The sequence below is a fragment of the Phalaenopsis equestris genome, unplaced genomic scaffold (assembly GCF_001263595.1).
Source record: "Phalaenopsis equestris unplaced genomic scaffold, ASM126359v1 Scaffold233271, whole genome shotgun sequence".
NCBI lineage: Eukaryota > Viridiplantae > Streptophyta > Magnoliopsida > Asparagales > Orchidaceae > Phalaenopsis > Phalaenopsis equestris.
This window is the reverse complement of record NW_018251222.1, coordinates 17,635-32,678: the sequence shown is the minus strand read 5'-3', so window position 1 is coordinate 32,678 and position 15,044 is coordinate 17,635. Positions and strand designations below refer to the sequence as shown.

General features: G+C 34.6%; 1 protein-coding gene across 1 annotated transcript; it reads left to right on the top strand.

Annotated features, from left to right (window-relative positions):
- Window positions 1-8,216: 8,216 nt before the first annotated feature.
- On the top strand, window positions 8,217-10,681 carry LOC110038608 (leucine-rich repeat receptor-like protein CLAVATA2). The gene has a single exon (XM_020743496.1). It carries the CDS (start codon window positions 8,329-8,331, stop codon window positions 10,513-10,515), a length of 2,187 nt encoding a protein of 728 aa, XP_020599155.1. The 5' UTR covers window positions 8,217-8,328; the 3' UTR covers window positions 10,516-10,681.
- Window positions 10,682-15,044: the final 4,363 nt, after the last annotated feature.

Genomic DNA, 15,044 nt, shown 5'->3' with positions numbered 1-15,044 from the left:
AAAAATTTATGTTTAAAAATACTAAAAAGAATTTGGAGAAAATTGAAAGTAAATTGAAAATTGAAAAAAAATTGAAAAATGGAATTTTTAGGCCTTCAGCGCCAACGGCGCCCTTGACCCGAGAACATCCTCTTAACCCTTTAAAATTCGCAAGCCATTTTTACCCTTTGAGTCACCATCAACCTCCGATTTTTGCACCTAGGGCTCGCATTTCCTTGGATTTGAGGCGATTTTAAGGCAAAGAAACTTTGGATTTCATCTTCTTTAGGTAAGAGCTACACTTTGACCTAAAAAATTTTGATTTTCACTAAGGATTTATCTCACATTACCGAGTTCCGAAAATTTTGAAATTTTTTGAGAGATTTTGAGAAAATCCTTTAGTGAAGAACTTTTACTTAGTAGAATTAAGTATAAAGCATTTTAGTTTGTGATTTTTTGAATTTTTTTGGAATTTATTTGAATTTTTTTAAATTTTCTCTAGATTTTACATGACATTAAGAACGAGCAAAGAAAAAAAGAAAAGTAGATTATGATGAACAAAAATTTGTTAGCTTCAGGGCTAGTGCTCAATTCAATAGTCTAATTGAGCATAAAAAAGTAATTCTGGATCGTGGTTTTAAAAATCCGGGTGGAGAAGTCGAACGATTAATCAATGCTCGATAGTGGGAAAATTTATGTTATTTTACTGCCGATGCGATTATTGGTGTAGTGATGATTGCCGATGCGATTATTGGTGTAGTGATGGAATTCTATGCCAACTTTACTGAAGTTCTGACGACTTTGTTTTTGTTCGTGGGAGAAAGGTGGAGTTTTCTCCAAGAAAAATTAATGAATTTCATCAGTTGGAAGATTTTTACAGTTGCTAGTATAAATCATTCTCTGCTACTAATGAGGCCTTATATGGGGTTATTTCTTTTCTTACTGTTGGAAGAGGGACCTGAAAAGTCAAAAATAGTGTTAAGGTAAACTTTCCTCTTTCTATGCTTAGTGTAGTGTCTAAGGCCTGACACAACTTTATTTCTGGAAGAATGATTCCGACAAATCATCATAGTGAGGTGACCAAGGATAGAGCCATCCTGAACTTTTGTATACATCAAGTGATGAGGATAAATGTAGGCTCTATTATTTATATGAACACTAGATCTATTGCTTTGGGAGAGACCACTGGTGGTTTGGCACACCTTGCACTTATTTTTACACAATGTGAATAGGCAGGAGTTGATTTTAGACCTGTGGAAGAGAGGATTGAGCCTCTAAGACCTATTGGGCCTGCCAGTATAAAGACATATGAATCTCATGTTGATTGGAGATCTGGAAGTAAGACCAATGATATTCCTTCTACTTCGAGGACCCCTACTTCTAGTGACCCTACTAACCGAGAACTTTTAGGCCAGATGATGATCCAACAAGGAGATATCTTAAGAATGGATCATAGTTTGCAAAACATGGATGCCAAAGATAGGCGCACTGATGATTTGATACGGAAAAAGTTTGAATATGATGCTGCTTATGATGATGCATTGGTGAGATACATGAAGGGTGCTTATTCAGTTCAGTTTTCTACTCACTCTATTTTTACTCCATATTAGTGGCAGAATTTGGATGTAGAAGAAGAAGATGATGATGATGATGATTGGTGATTTGAATTTTTAGTTTATGTTTGATTGTACTTTGTTATTGTGTTGTTTGTTTTTATTATATTGTTGAGACTGTTTGTTAAATTATGAGACTTTGTTTTGTTGTTATGTTGAGTTGTGAATTGTAGCTTGTAAAACTGTTTTCATTTCTGGAATTCAGTTTAATTCTGTTGTTAGTTTATTATTAAATGTAGTGTAATTAACTCTTTCTCAGCAGATTTTATATGTATTATGTGCAATTTAATGTTTTAAGTCTTGTAGCTTTTTATATTAGCACCTACAGTATTTCAGAATTAAAGTTTCAAAATCAGAACCTTCAATAGGTATGTCTTTTCTTTACGTATTTAATGTCTACTTTCACCCTTTATTTTTCAGTTCTTCATGCTAAATCTTTTAAAAATTTAAGTTTGGGGAGGAAAGAAAAATTTCTTTTTTAAATAAAAAAACTTAATTTTATTTGTCCTCACTTAGCTATATTTTCAAAAATTTTAAATTTAACATGACCTTTGGTATTAGGGGTTAACTTTAGATAACTATATTAATATTTCTAAATATAAAGTAAACTTAAGTAAAAATTTTCAGTAATAAAGGTTAATTTTAGAGATTAAGATATTTGGTATAAAAAAAGGCTATATTTTTCTATTTTAAGTAAATAAAATTGTATTTTTGAAATATTAAAAATCTTAAAGGTTCATGTAAGAAGAAAATAATTAAACTTTATGAAATCTTTAAGTTAATATAAATTTGTTAAGGTAAGAAATGTGATAAGTTTTTGACTTTAAGAAGAGGATAGTGAAGTTCAAAATCATTAAAGGCTATCAAGATATAGTAATCCTCACATATAAAAAAAGAAAAGAAAAGATGTGGGGAGAAGCTTCAGGAGATGCCTAATTAAAAATTGGCTTCACTTGAATCAATTTGAAAAAGAAGGCTTGGTACATTTTCTAAACTTTTATTTGAGTATTAGTTTATTTACTAGTAAAGTTTTATGAAGTTTTTTTTCATATGAATACTTTAAGTGACTTTAATATGGCAATTTGCAATTTTACTTGAAAATAATAGAGTAAAAGAATAGAGAATCAGAAATCTTAGACTTGACTGCTATATATTCTTATACCTTTAGTATTAACTGGAGTTGTTTTGAATTTTTCTTAAATTATACTATTGTATTTAGTGGATTAAGATATGAAAATCTAGAAGTTAAATTCTTTAACATAATTCATATTTTTATATAGTAGAGGAGTTACTTGAGGACAAGTAATATGTAAGTTTTGGGGATTTTGATACACCAAAAATATATGCATTTTTAGACCCATATTTTATACTCATTTTTAGTGATATTGCACTTTAATGAAAGGTATTTTTATGTTTTCTTGCAGGTTGTTGAATTTTAGGACTTAAAGCAAAAAGGAAGCAAAAAGAATGAAATATGGAGCAAAAATGAAGATGTTGAAAATTTGTTTAGCGCCAACGACGCCGTTTGATAGAGAGCAGCGAATTAAATTGCGGAACACTGGCGCCGACGGTGCCAGAATGGGCGGCCACTGCGCCAATATCGGTTCAGCCCCCTGTTTCTAAAATATTCGACGAATTTGGATTCTTTTTGAAGAGTTTTTGGACACATCTATTTGAGAACCAACTCTAGGCTTTATTTGGGGCCAAAATTGATCAGAAAAGTGACTCTTCCTGACATTTCATTGACCCAATTCAACCTTTTACGCATCACACATTCTTCCATTTTTCATTCCACAACCATTTAGAGTCCATTGTTCTTATACTTTAGAGTTTTATGGCGAGATTAAGTGTGAACTCTTTTCTAAGAGTGTTGAAGAAGGAGAAAAATGTGAGATTTCTTCTTCCTACATTTCTTAGAAGAGGCTACAAGGGATTTGCTTTGAGAAAGAGTTTCAGATAAGTTTTGTTTGTTTATTAGTGTTGTATGAACTTTTTTTATATATGAAAATTTGTGTTTTGTTATATCTTTCTCATGAAGTCTGAGTAGTTTACTTTATCTTTCTCCCTACTCTGAGATATGGTGAAATGAAGAGATAATATGGATATGCTAATATTAAAATATAATATAAATTGTGATGATTTTAACTCCGAACTTAATTTTACTTTTCAATCTGACCAATTGAATTGTTAAAATATGTTATGAAACATATGATCTGAGAAATGGAGTATGTGTTCTGCAACAGAGTGAGGATCATATTTGATTCCATGAAGGAGAATTTCGTTCATGGAATTATGTGCAAATAAATAGGAAAATAAACTTTATTGGGTGTAGAATTGGAGAATCTTTAGGTTGACCGACTAAAATCCTCAATTCGACCTTAGTGTTTAAAAACTAAAGCGAGAGTTAGCCTTTAGGTGAAGGGAAGTGCGAGCTCTGGAGTGGGAGCCAATATCTTCCTAGCCTAACCACAGATTAGGGACTAAACCTGGGATTAGCTAATGATTTTTCATAACACTGTATTAGGGTAGAGAATTAAAACTGCTCCTATTTGACGCAATACATATTAAAACCATTTATCTCATCTCATTTTACTAAAATCTTATTGTAGTGGAAAAAATGCTTTTTCACATAAGAAATCTTCGTCACATGAACATAGTTTAATAATTTAGTAGTTACTATTTAAACTTTGTATTTCAGTTTTGTTATTAGTTAAATAATTTAGTTATGATAATATCTCAACATTCAAAATTAGTGATAGCAATTTCATTTTGACTTTATGTGAATTTCCTAATAAATTTATCATTTCAAATTTAAACCTTCCTCGTCGGATCGATATTTGGAGCTTAAATAAAAAGTCATTTATTACTTGATAACGATATATATACTTACGTATAATCCCAACATTAATTGTTTAAATTTCTAATTTATAAAAAATTGCATCAAGCTTTTGACACCGTTGCGTAACGGAGTCAACTATATAATTTTACACAACTATATTTCATTCAGAATTAGGTCTCTCCTCCAACTTAAGTGGATTTAGCTTGGATTGGGGGGTGGGGGTGGTGATGATTCCCTAAATCTCATCCTTCTCAGCTCGAGGTGTTATCTTTGCCACCTTACTCTCTTCCTTCTCAACTGGAGGCGACATCTTTGCTCCCTTTTTCTCTTCCTCCTCCACTGGAGGTGGTGTCTTTACTCCCATATTTTGTTCCTCCTCCACTAGAGGAGGTGTATTTGTTCTCTTATTCTCTTACTACTCAACATTAGGTGGGGTCTTTGCTCCTTTATTCTCTTCTTCCTTTATTGGATTTAAATCGATGGAAGGTGTGTTTATTACTGTATTTATAAATACTGGATAATGTATCATGATGTGCTCTCCAATTTTTTGGTCTTTAATAAACTTTATTTGTGCCTTCATGACACTTATTCTTGTGCTCTCGTTGCTCGGGGTAGTCTCAATCTGCCTAAGGTTATTATTTATTGAGGCTTTGAAAGAAATAAGCCTTTGATCCATAGATATAATCATTTTATAATTCTCAATGTTTGAAGGAGTATTTACATGGCTATGAGTGACTTCATCTGTGGTCACTGGTTTAGATTCCAAAACTGGAATTTGTTAATGTCTTCGGGAAGGAGTGGCTGATGGGGAGTAATGTACATTAAAAATGTGAAATAATAACTATGACTCTTCCATGGTTATATTTCTGAAATAATCGTGATTATATAAAAAAATAGATAATTTTTTAGTCTATATTGACTTTTAGAAATATTAAAATAAACTTTATAACATTAGCTTTTGCATGATCATATGGAAGCTCTTAAATAAAAAACATGCAAATCATATTTCTCATTTCCACTAATTTTGACTGCCACATGATACATGATCTTAACTATGACATTGTAGGGAGAAGAAAATTGGTATGCTAAGAAAAAACATACCTGCAATAATGAAAAATAATACATTAGCATGTAAGTAGTAATGATCATGCTGAAAAACATTATATCTTAAAAAATTCATACCATCAACAATGTGACATAGCCACTCATGTAGCCGAGAGGCTATTGGAGTTTTGACTTCTCAAGTAGGTCGTCAAATTGGTTTACCAAAACCTCCATGTGGCCTCTGGCCAATTATACTCTACAAATTCATGCACATTTATAGAAAGAAAAAAAGAAGATCCCTAGGTACCTTATAGTTATTATAGGGAAAAAGTAAGTTTAAAAGCAACTATTTAATAAACAATTTAATAAATTTAATACTATTTTTATTAAGACTAGGATTTCTAATTTTATTTTTAAAATCAATGGATGTGAACTTGGATTAAGGCTCCCTAATCCTTGTAACTTTGGTTCCTCTATTTGTCTGCCCAACCATATGAAACACTTCATCAACAGTGAACTTTAGCTCGTGGCCACCAATAAAAAAGGGTTATCTCTCAACATTCCAATACTCAAGAATGTACATAATAATTGGTATGTCTTGTTGGATGGTTGGAATCTTCAGGAAGTGATGAATATGATTAGTCCTCATTATATTAATAACATCCTCAAGAATGTACTGTGATATTTCATCATAGACTGCTTGAAATGTTGAGGGGTGTTACGTGATTCCTCTGTTGGTCATTTTTATGGAAGTTTACATACTGTTTAAAAAATAAACCAAAAAATATATAAGAACACAAAAACAGAAAAAAAAAAATGGTACAACCAAGTACAGCGTTGTCGTACCAAAGAGAATAAAAAAAAATCAAAATAAAATAAGGAAAAAAAACTTGGTTGACAACCATGTGACAAATAGTTGTATGAAGAAAATAAAATATGCAATGAAAGAACATATTTATAAATTCTTCACTAATCATTGTTTTTTCAATTTTAAACTCATAAGAAAATACAAACAAAATTGATGGATGATTTTAATGAAAACAAAACTCAATAGAGAAACATTTGGTTCAACCATGTACAACATGGTTCTATAGAAGTACATGGTTGTATCAAAGAAAATAAATGTCACACAAAAAGATCACATTTGTAAATTCTACAATAATCATTGTATTTTTAATTTTAGACTCATCAAAAAATACAAACAAAATTGAGGGAAGATTTAAATGAAAATAAAACTCAATAGAAAAATATTCGGTACAATCATATACAACATGGTTGTACCGAGGAAAATAAAATCCACACAAAAAGAATATAGTTATAAATTTTGCACTAAGTATTGTATTTTTAATTCTGAACTCATCAACAAATGCAAACAAAATCCAAAAAAAGATCATTCTATTTTGAAACCTGAACTCATAAAAAAATGGAAACAAAATTGAGGAATGATTTTAATGAAAACAAAATTCAACAGAAAAAACATTCGGTACAATTATTTACAACATGGTTCCATGGTTGTACCGAAGAAAATAAATCCACACAAAAATACCATATTTACAAATTCTGCACTAATGATTGTTATTTCAATTCTAAACTCATCAAAATAGCAAATAAAATTAAAAGTTGATTTTAATGAAAACAAAAAAAAAATTGACAATAAAATATTCGGTACAACCATGCACCACAACATGGTCGTACCGAAGAAAATAAGATTCAGACAAAATATTCACATGCATAAAATATGAAAGAAAAATATTTTTGTATAAAAAATAAATAATAATAATAATAAGTACTCTCGGTATAACAACATATAACATTATTGTACTGAAGAAAAAAACGGCACAGAAAAAAAAAAGAAGGTAGATCCATGAATGTTGTACAAGCTGAAAAAATCAATCAGATGACATTTAAAATACCACATGATTGTACAAGAAAAAAAAACACTTACGTTCATTTAGTTCTACATATATAGACAAAAGAAAAAACATTGCACAACTACAAAATATTTTAGAATAACATTAAAAAAAAACTATTTCAAATTGGTTAGGCTAAAAAAAAAATATGGAGAACATATATAAAATGATTGTACTTTAGGGAAATGCACCGAAAAACTAAAACAAAAAAAAAACAACTTCAAAATGACAACTAGTGTGTCACACACAGCTATCGTATGTTGTATTTTGAATCCTACGAGAATCCCAGTCTCTTATTCGTCGTTAAGCTGGGAGAGAGACAAACATGTGGAGCCCTAGAATGAAATAATGTTGGCAAACAAAAATAAAGGATTAGAACATAAAAAGAGAGAAAATACCGAAGTCTAACCTTGATACAACAGGTGAATCTAACCGTGAAAAAAAAAATCGACAGAACAACAAACCTTGGAAAAACATTAGGAATCTTGATGCCAATTTATCAAAATATGAAACGCCGAATGAACCTCAGGTGCAAAAGGACTCGATCTCTATTTTTGTTGTACTCGCTTTTTTCTTGACAGGTCGGGTCGAAGTCGGGTTACATAGTTTTCTCTTATTTTAAATTAAAATATATTCTTTATAAAAAAATAATAATAAATAAATAATTGACACACGACATATTCAAATTAGCCTCCACATGTAGAACTACAAGCATTTATCCGAGCGTATTAATTCCTGTTATCCGAACCTAATAATTCTTCGGCAATTATGACAAGCCAATCAGTATTATTTTGTTATAGAAATATCTTTTAATATTAAAGGAGAGAAAATAATCCGGCAAAAAGAAAAATGCCGTCAAGCCAGTGGCTGCTTCTTTCGCCCATGAGGACTGAGGTTCGCACTCACGAAACTGACCTTCCTTCTTACCTCGAACCCTAACTAAATGCCTCGACTCCTCTTCCTCCTCGTCATATGCATCGCGTCCTCGGTATCCTCTCTTCCTCCCCTCTCGGCCGATTCCATCATCCATCCCGACGACCAGGCGGCCCTTGTCAAGCTCCGCTCCTCGTCGACCGATCCAAGGTGCAGCCTCTACAGCTGGAATGGCTCCAATTGCAGCTCATGGGCAGGAGTTTCCTGCGACACGGCCACCGGCCGCGTCGTTTCCCTTGACCTCTCCGGCTTTGGTCTATTGGGTCCCCTTCCCCCGAGCCTCTGCAAGCTCTACCTCATCCAAACCGTAATCCTCTCCTACAACGCTTTCTCAGGCGTCATCCCGCCTTGTTTCGGCCGACTCCACGAACTCGAAACCCTAGACCTTGGCTACAACCGTCTTCGTGGCCCCCTTCCCCCAGAGCTTGCGAGACTCCGCCGCCTCGAGAACCTGTTTCTCCCTCACAATCCCAGTCTCGGTGGCAAGATTCCCGAATGGATCGGGAACCTTTCAGCTCTTGCAGAACTTGACCTTAGCTCGGATTCGCTCGAAGGACAAATTCCTTTGAGTTTATTTAGCCTGCGCTCTCTTCGAGAGCTTGATCTTTCTGACAACCGCTTGGCAGGTACGCTGAAGGATTTCTCCCAGCCACTCGTATCCCTTAATCTTGCCGCTAACCAGCTCACTGGAACCCTCCCCTGCTTTTGGGCTTCATCCACCTCCCTCTCCGTCCTCAACCTCGCCGGAAACTCTATAGTTGGCGGTATTCCCACCTGCATCTCATCTCTACGCGCGTTAGCCTTGCTGAACCTTTCTTCCAATGGTATTGAGTTCAGCATTTCTCCGAGGCTCATCTTCTCCGACCAGCTTCTTGCTCTTGATCTAAGCTCCAACGGGCTCTCTGGCCCAGTACCACGTGGAATCGTTAAGCACTCTGACCGCTCGGCATTGCTTCTGCTCAATCTTTCCAACAACCAACTTTCCGGCGAGATCCCGCTTGAGATAACGGAACTGAGAAGCCTTTTAGGGCTTTTCCTCTCCCACAATCAACTCACAGGGGAAATCCCAGCTGCCATCGGTAACCTAACCTATCTCCAAGCACTTGATCTCTCCTACAATTCTCTTTCGGGCCAGATCCCCATCAGCTTGGCTGGGTGCTTCCAGCTCTGGCAACTCAAGCTCAGCCACAACAACCTCTCTGGCACACTCAGGCCGGAGCTGGACGCCCTAGACAGTCTCAAAATACTCGATCTTGCCAACAACCGGATCACCGGCGAGATTCCACTGCCGCTAGCGGGATGCAAGTCTTTGGAAGTCATCGACCTGAGCTCAAACAACATTGCAGGCGAGCTGAGCGGTGCCATTCTCAAGTGGCAAAACCTCCGTCTTCTCTCCCTGGCGGGTAATAAACTCTCAGGTGGTCTCCCCGATTGGATCTTCTCTTTCCAGTTTCTCCGGTCGCTCGATTTATCTTGCAACAGGCTGTTCGGGTTTATTCCTGGTGGTGATTTTAATGTCAGTTTTGACTTCAATGGAGATGGCCATGGCTTTCTACTCGAAGGTGGAGGTCTGACTGGTGAGAATGTTTTTGTGTGGGCGGTGCTAGATTTGAATGGCAGCCGGCAGCTAGAGCTGCATTATGAGCTAACCTCTGCTGTGGGTATAGATTTGGCGGGCAATTCTCTTCATGGAGAAATACCTCTGGGGCTGGTTGGCCTTAAAGGTTTGGAATATCTAAACCTCTCCTACAACCACCTGGTTGGCCGGATTCCAACCAGTCTCGATAGAATGGAGAACCTGAGGAGACTGGATTTGTCGCATAATTTGCTTGCCGGAGATGTGCCAATGGGCATCTCACAGCTGAGGGGGCTTGAGGTGCTGAACCTCTCATATAACTGCCTAACAGGCCAGGTTCCGAAGAGGGAAGAGGGCCTGTTGAGGTTCCCCGGAGCATTTGCCGGGAATCCTGGGTTGTGTGTGGAGAGCAGTGGGAGAGAGTGTGAGGGAAAAGCTGCAAAGTTGCCTGCTGACAATGGTGCTAGAGGAAGCGGTGGTGATCTCCGTGAGGAAGGCTGGATGTCTGTGGGAGCATTCTGGGTTAGTGCAGCAACCAGCTTTTATGTATCTTCAATGGGCTTGCTTTGCTTGCCAAAGGTGAGGATGTATGTCTTGCAGACATTTAAGCAGGAGCTTTGAGGTAGTTGATGCTATTAACTCCTAAAAGAGATGGGGATGTTTGTCAATCAATTGCTAATCTTGTACATCACTTGCTTCGTTTTTGTTCTTGAAGAAAAATATTCTAAGTTAACACTAATATGGGGAACTTTTTATGGGCATATTTCTTAAATCAGCTGAAAAAAAATTCGATCCAAAATTTTAGATTGCCGGCTAATATATTTCGATCAGATCTCAACCCAAGCCAAAGTTCGGGCAATTAACGATCTTCAACCTAAATTAACACCCTTATACTTAACGATCCATTTTTGAGGGGAGCTGTGGACGGCTAAATTCACTGTGCATCACGTTGCTGAATGTTTATCTTAATTGATATGGGAAATTTGTTAATTATCATTTTTTTTTTAATTTTTGTGTCTGATTTAAGGTTGGCTAATATCACGTTTGGCAATTTCCTTGGCAAGCTTAAGGAAAGGAAAGCGATTACCTTGTTGATTACGTCGGTTGAAGAGAACCTTTCAAATTGCCTCAATTTTTGCTAAACTAAATTGCTACGGTGATGTACATTAAACTAAACAGAGAATAAAGGAGATGAGCTCACCAACTTGTGCTGAACACTACCTCGTTGTGTTGGGCTTAGTTTGGATTTGCTTGTTTAGTTTGATAAAGATCGCTTGCTTGTTGGGGTTAAGATATCGATTCAGTTAACAGAGCCAAAGGTCATACTTGCCATCAATAAGATAGATCCACTCTATCTAAAGTGGATATCAGCTGTGGCTCGTGGTATTCCTTATAAGATACGGGAGAATATTGTGTCCGGAGTCCGTGAGTAGTTTTGAGTATAGACTCTAATAATATGACGTCATTTATAAAGTGGCGAGACATAGTTTTACGAATTTAAAAAAAATGTGAAAAAAATTATTTTTTCATGTGATTCAGCCTGAAGATTGCTTGCTTCATTGAATAAAAATTGAGTGATATTGTGGTGGTATTCTTGTGTATTTTACTTGTATTATGGTGGTGTTTTGATAATATTCTTGTGATATACTGATAATATTCTGGTAATATTCTTGTTGTATTATGATATTATTTTGGTGATATTCTTGTGATATTTTAGTAATATTCTTGTGGTATTTTGTTGATGTTTTGGTAGTGTACTAGTAGTATTCTGATAGTATACTAGTGATATTTTGGTGGTATTATTGTGATATTATGTTAATATACTTGTGGTATTCTGATGGTATTTTGATAGTATTTTGGTATAACAGCAGAATGTCATAAGTATGCCACAATACTGTCACCAGAATACCACTGTAATACCACAAAAATATTATCAGAATTTCACTATAATACCACAATATCATCATAATATAATCAGAATACCACCAGTATACAACCAACATATCATAAATATACTAATAAAATATCACAAATATCCATCATAATACCACCAGAATACCAAAAGAATTTCACCAGAATACTATCATAATATTACCAGAATATCACTAGTATATTACCATAATACCACCAGAATACTAGAAGAATATTCCAAAATATCACAAAAATGTCATAAGAATACCACCAAAATACCATATAAATACCAACAAAATACCACCATAATATTATCAAAATACCATAAGAACAAATACTACTAAAATTCACCAAAATGCAACCAGAATATCACAAGTATATCAACATAATAACATCAGAATACTACTAGTATACTACTAGAATAACACCAGAATTTCACCATAATAACCCTAGAATACCACTAGAATATAATCAGAAAACCACCAAAATATCATTATAATAAAACTATTTTTTTTTTCGATACAAAAAGTGGTCTTCGACCCGGGTCGTGCAAAAAATAGTTTTTCCATATCTTCTATTTCATAAAATTGGGTCCCACCACTTTACAAATAACCTAGTATTATTGGAGCCTGGACACGAAATTGCGTCCAAACTCTAGACACAATATTTTTTCTATATGATACACACACATCTAAAGGAAGCACCCATTATAGTTTTACGGTGATTTTAGTTTCATGTAGGCTAGACTTTATAAGTCAATTAGGTCAAATAAGCTGACTATGATCATAGATGTACTCTGGTCTATTAAGTGTTATGATTGCTTCTTCAATAAGTAAGCGTCGCAGTTTAAGTTTTATCTCAAGGCATCACGTAAACTAAATATTTTTGTCATTTTGTATGCTTTTTGCTACATATCATGTAACTTTTCTTATAACACCTGAGGTCTATTATCTTAATCTATAAATAGAGAATTTTGGTGATAATCAAGGCTTAGAGCCTTTCTACTCTCTCTCCTATTTTTTCAGTATAATTGCTCAAGACATATTTAAGTGGATTTACTTTCATAATTTTTGTCCTTTTTGTTGCTTTTCTTTATTTTCTATGATTTAACATGTTCGAGCTTCGTCAACAAATAGTAAGGATCCAACATCAATTTAGTTGTTGAATGGATCATATGCTCAGTACTAGAAGGGATATTTAGAGTGCCATTAAAAGCCCAATAATAAACGTTATAGCCAAAGAAAACCATCATGTTGAAGATTCTATAAATAGTGATCACAAAAATTTTATAATGACAAGGCAACTCATTAAAATAGAAGATAAGCTAGACGAATTATTAGGTGTGAACAGAGAGAGTGTTAAGAGTATCCTCAACTAGATCCTAAGAGCAACCCCACCAGTATAATTGTTGGAGAAGTCAATAAACTCAAAGACTATAAGAAAACATTTAGGAGTGAGAGCATAGCAATCATTAAACACGACTATTATCTTGAATTTAAGGAAGAACTTTCATTCCCTAAGCTTAGGGACTTGAGGGGGTTGCTTGAAAAGAGGCATCAATTGACAAGCCTTTTCTCATGAAGTCATTGAATCACACTTCCAAGTAGATTAAAAAATTGCAATCTTGTATTTATATTAAATTCAGGTTAACAGGTTGAACAAGTATCCTATGTTGAGCCAACTATCTCTTATATAATATAAATGTTGCATTGAAGTGTTGATTTTATTTTCATGACCAAGAAAGAGTCAGTGCTTTGGTTATATTTCGCCTTCCTCTTAGGATGATCCTATTTTTTGTGAACCTCAAAAAGATTTTTATTACCCTATTTGCTAGTGTTCAACAACTAGAATTAAGCTCATAGGTATTGTTCAAAATGTGGCAGGAGCTTAATGAGTCCATGAGAAATTTTGAAATGAAATCCTTGAGGGAGATATTATAGATCAAAGACCTCGAATCAGTAGTGGGTTGATACACCTAAAATATATAGTATTTTTGTACACATTTTTATACATATTTTTGAGATATTGCATTTTAATGAAAGTTATTTGTGTTTTTCTTATAGGTACAATCCAATGGATGGAAAGTGCTAAAAAGAGTGAAAAAGGTGCTAAAATGAGTGAAAAATGGTTAAATTTGGGGAAAAAATAAAGAAATGTGCAAAAATGAACTAGGGCGCCTAAGCGTCAAGTACCTCACTCAAGTACCTCACACTTAAGCGCCAAAGTTAGTTACTTGAAGAAATATTTAATTTGAGCAGATTTTTGAAGAGACGTTGTACTAGCTCATGGACATGAAAATTCATTCAATTGGCTTGTGAAAATTCATTCAATTGACTTTTAAGGAGACAACTTCTAGAAGATTCATTAAATAGAGACACATTTTTGAAGAGACACTTGGATTTTTATAAGAAAAGACTTAGATTTTCCAAGAGAAGGGGGTCAGCAACCGTTTACCAAAGTTTACCGGTGAAAAGACTTAGATTTTCCAAAAGAAGGGGCCAGCAGCCAACCACCAAAATTAACAACCGCTGCCCATCGCCGCTGCCGCCGCCAGCCACCTTTACTTTATTTTATTTTATTTTGAGTGTTAGTTTGCATTGTGAGAGAAGAAAGAGAATTCAAAGGAACTTCAAAATATTTGGTGGAGAGAATTTGAGATAAGTGTTTATCTATGTGACTACACTTGATTTTTTAATTTAGATTTCTTGTTTGTGAGCATGATTTTTACTATCAAACTCATGTGTGGTTGTGTTTTCTCCATAGATTCTAAGCTGTTTTCTTTATCTTTTTTCTTAAAATGATAAGTGATTAAATGTTAAAAGAAATTTGTGTGAAGTATTAGACTTCAATGTTGGAAGAAGTTGTGATTATTCAAGACCTTGCACTTCATTTACTTTTTGATTTGACCAATTAAGATGTTAAAACCTGTTGTGAGAACATGTAAGATCCGAGATGGTATTGTCTTAGTAAACAAATGGTTGGAATCACATAATTATTTCTTAAATGAGAATGTAGTTCATGGGGTTGAGTGCAAATAAATAGGGAAATATATTTTCAAGGGTGTAGAATTTGAGGACTTTAGAGTGACAGGCTAAATCCCCCAATTGGATTTATAGTTTTAGGTTTTGATACGAGATGTTAGCCCCAAGGTAGAGGGAGAAGAGGGAACTCTAGAGTGAGAGCTAGTATCTTCCCTGCCTAGCCGGTCTTCAAGACTATTCAAACTATAGATTAACCAA